Source organism: Alligator sinensis, unplaced genomic scaffold, assembly GCF_000455745.1.
Source record: "Alligator sinensis unplaced genomic scaffold, ASM45574v1 scaffold647_2, whole genome shotgun sequence".
In the NCBI taxonomy this organism is placed as follows: Eukaryota; Metazoa; Chordata; order Crocodylia; family Alligatoridae; genus Alligator; species Alligator sinensis.
This window is the reverse complement of record NW_005841832.1, coordinates 3,515,929-3,517,846: the sequence shown is the minus strand read 5'-3', so window position 1 is coordinate 3,517,846 and position 1,918 is coordinate 3,515,929. Positions and strand designations below refer to the sequence as shown.

At 64.3% G+C, this 1,918-nt stretch overlaps 1 protein-coding gene across 1 annotated transcript in view; it reads right to left on the bottom strand.

The window, feature by feature from the left end:
• Positions 1–54: 54 nt before the first annotated feature.
• Positions 55–1,918, bottom strand: part of BRSK1 (BR serine/threonine kinase 1) — a 29,308-nt gene continuing 27,444 nt past the window's right edge. The window contains exons 16-18 of the mRNA XM_006015064.1: positions 1,569–1,749; positions 706–795; positions 55–221 (exon numbers count right to left, since the gene is read on the bottom strand). Of these exons, the coding sequence (XP_006015126.1) occupies positions 55–221; positions 706–795; positions 1,569–1,749 (438 nt within the window). The remainder of the gene's footprint in view (positions 222–705; positions 796–1,568; positions 1,750–1,918) is intronic.

The window sequence follows — 1,918 nt, the reverse complement described above, 5'->3', positions numbered from 1 at the left end:
CGCTCTCTCCCCCCCCCCCGCCCCAGCCCTGTGTGGCCCCCTACGCTTCGGGGGTCATGGCTGTGGGGGCTGGGTGGCCTGAGTCCCGTTGGATGACATGAGTTTCTTGTCCCTGGAGGAGGCGCGGCGGTGCTGGTCAGGGAGGTCTGGCTCTGAGCGCCGTGAGGCATGGGAGCTGCGTGTGGGCGTGCTGGGTACACGGGGCTGCCCGTTCTTCTCGTCTGTAGGAGAGATGGGGGGCACTGAGAGGCTGGCGCCCCTTGCTCCTGACTTGCAGCCCCCAGCCCTACCAGTGCTCTTCCCCACCCACAGACCCTGTCAAGCCCCTGCTCCCAGCTCCTGGCAGCCCCACAGTGCCCCTTGCTCCCCACCCGTCAGCTCTGCCAGCCCCCTCAGATTCGTGATACCCCTCATTCCTGACCCATTGCCCCTGCCAGCCCACCTAGACCCCCCCATGCCTTGCCAATGGCCCTCACTCCTGATTTACTATGTCTGCCAGCTCCCCTCACTCCCAACCCACAGCCCCCTACCACCTCCTACAGCCTCTTGGTGCCCCTCACTCCTGACCCACTGCTCTTGCCAATGCTACCACTCACCCCTGACCCACTGCCCGTCAGCTCCCCTAAACACCCCCCAGCTCCACCAGTGCTCCTCCCTCCCAGCCCACAGCTTCCTGCCAGGCCCCTACCCTGTACCCGGACTCACCAGCAAGGGCCTGCACTGAGGGCTGGTCATGCGTGCTCAGCAGCTGAGCTTGGATCGTTTCCACGACCCGCTTGAACCGGCGGCTAGGACCTGCAAGGGTCAAAGGGCACATGTAGGATCATGGGCGACTGGTGCCACCTTAGTCAGGGGGGCACATTCCCCGCCCCCCTGGCAACCAGTCAGCTGACAGGGGGGGGAGGCAGTCCCCCATGACCAATCTCACCGACTGGGAAGCGGCTTCGGTGCTTCCAAAAGTGGCCGCGGCGCTTCATCTGGTGCTCCCACTCCCCAGCTAGCACTCACAAGGGGGACACTGGCACTCCTGCCTGCCCCACCCACCCATTGCCTAAGCGGGGAGCATGGCCTGTCAGGGGGTCCACCAGCACTTTCAGGGGGTGCACATGCACCCCTGTGCACCACCTACGCATTGGCACTGTGTGGGATGGGTATGGAGAATGAAAAGCTGGAGGAGTCAAGCGGGGACTCCTGCCCCATTGGGAGCTCAGTGGTGGTGGAGGGAGGGAGGGGTGGGTCTCTGGCTCTCAGCCCTGTGGCTTCCCTGGTCTTAGTCTCCTGGTGGGGTACCAGTGCTCAGCCCCAGGGATGCTCCTATAGGCATATCGGTTCTGGGCCCTGGGGGTGACATGGGGCCACACCTAGGTCCCCTAGCCCTGAAGGGTTCTATGGTGTGCCTCATCTCTCACCCACTGCACAGCCTTGGGGGTCCATGCTCTGGGGGGGTCATTTCTCTCCCCTGGCAGGGCTAAGGGTCTCATTTGTCCCCAGGGGTCTGGTGAGGGGTCCCATCTCACCCACTTATCCTCATGGGGGGGTCCCACACCCCTGGCCCACCCCACGCCCACCTGAGAGGAGGGTGAAGGTGACGGAGTAGAGTCCCCCATCCTTGTGGGCCTCGGCGCCCTCCGAGTAGCTGATGTCCACCTGGAACTTGACGGGCTTCTGGAACACGGCTGGGCCGCCCGATGCCTTGTACTCAGCCCGGAAGCTGGTCTGAGACACCACGCTGTGGCTCAGGCTGGGGATCTGAAGGGAAGACAGGGGGTGAGCCCAGGACATGTGGGGGACACCCATTTGCCCTTCCCTGAGCGCCCCCCATCACCATCCCAGCCCTCTGGAGCCCCTCTGTGCCCTACCAATGATCTCCCAGCCCAGGCCCTTCCCCAGAACCCCCCAGAGCCACCATGCTGAAGTC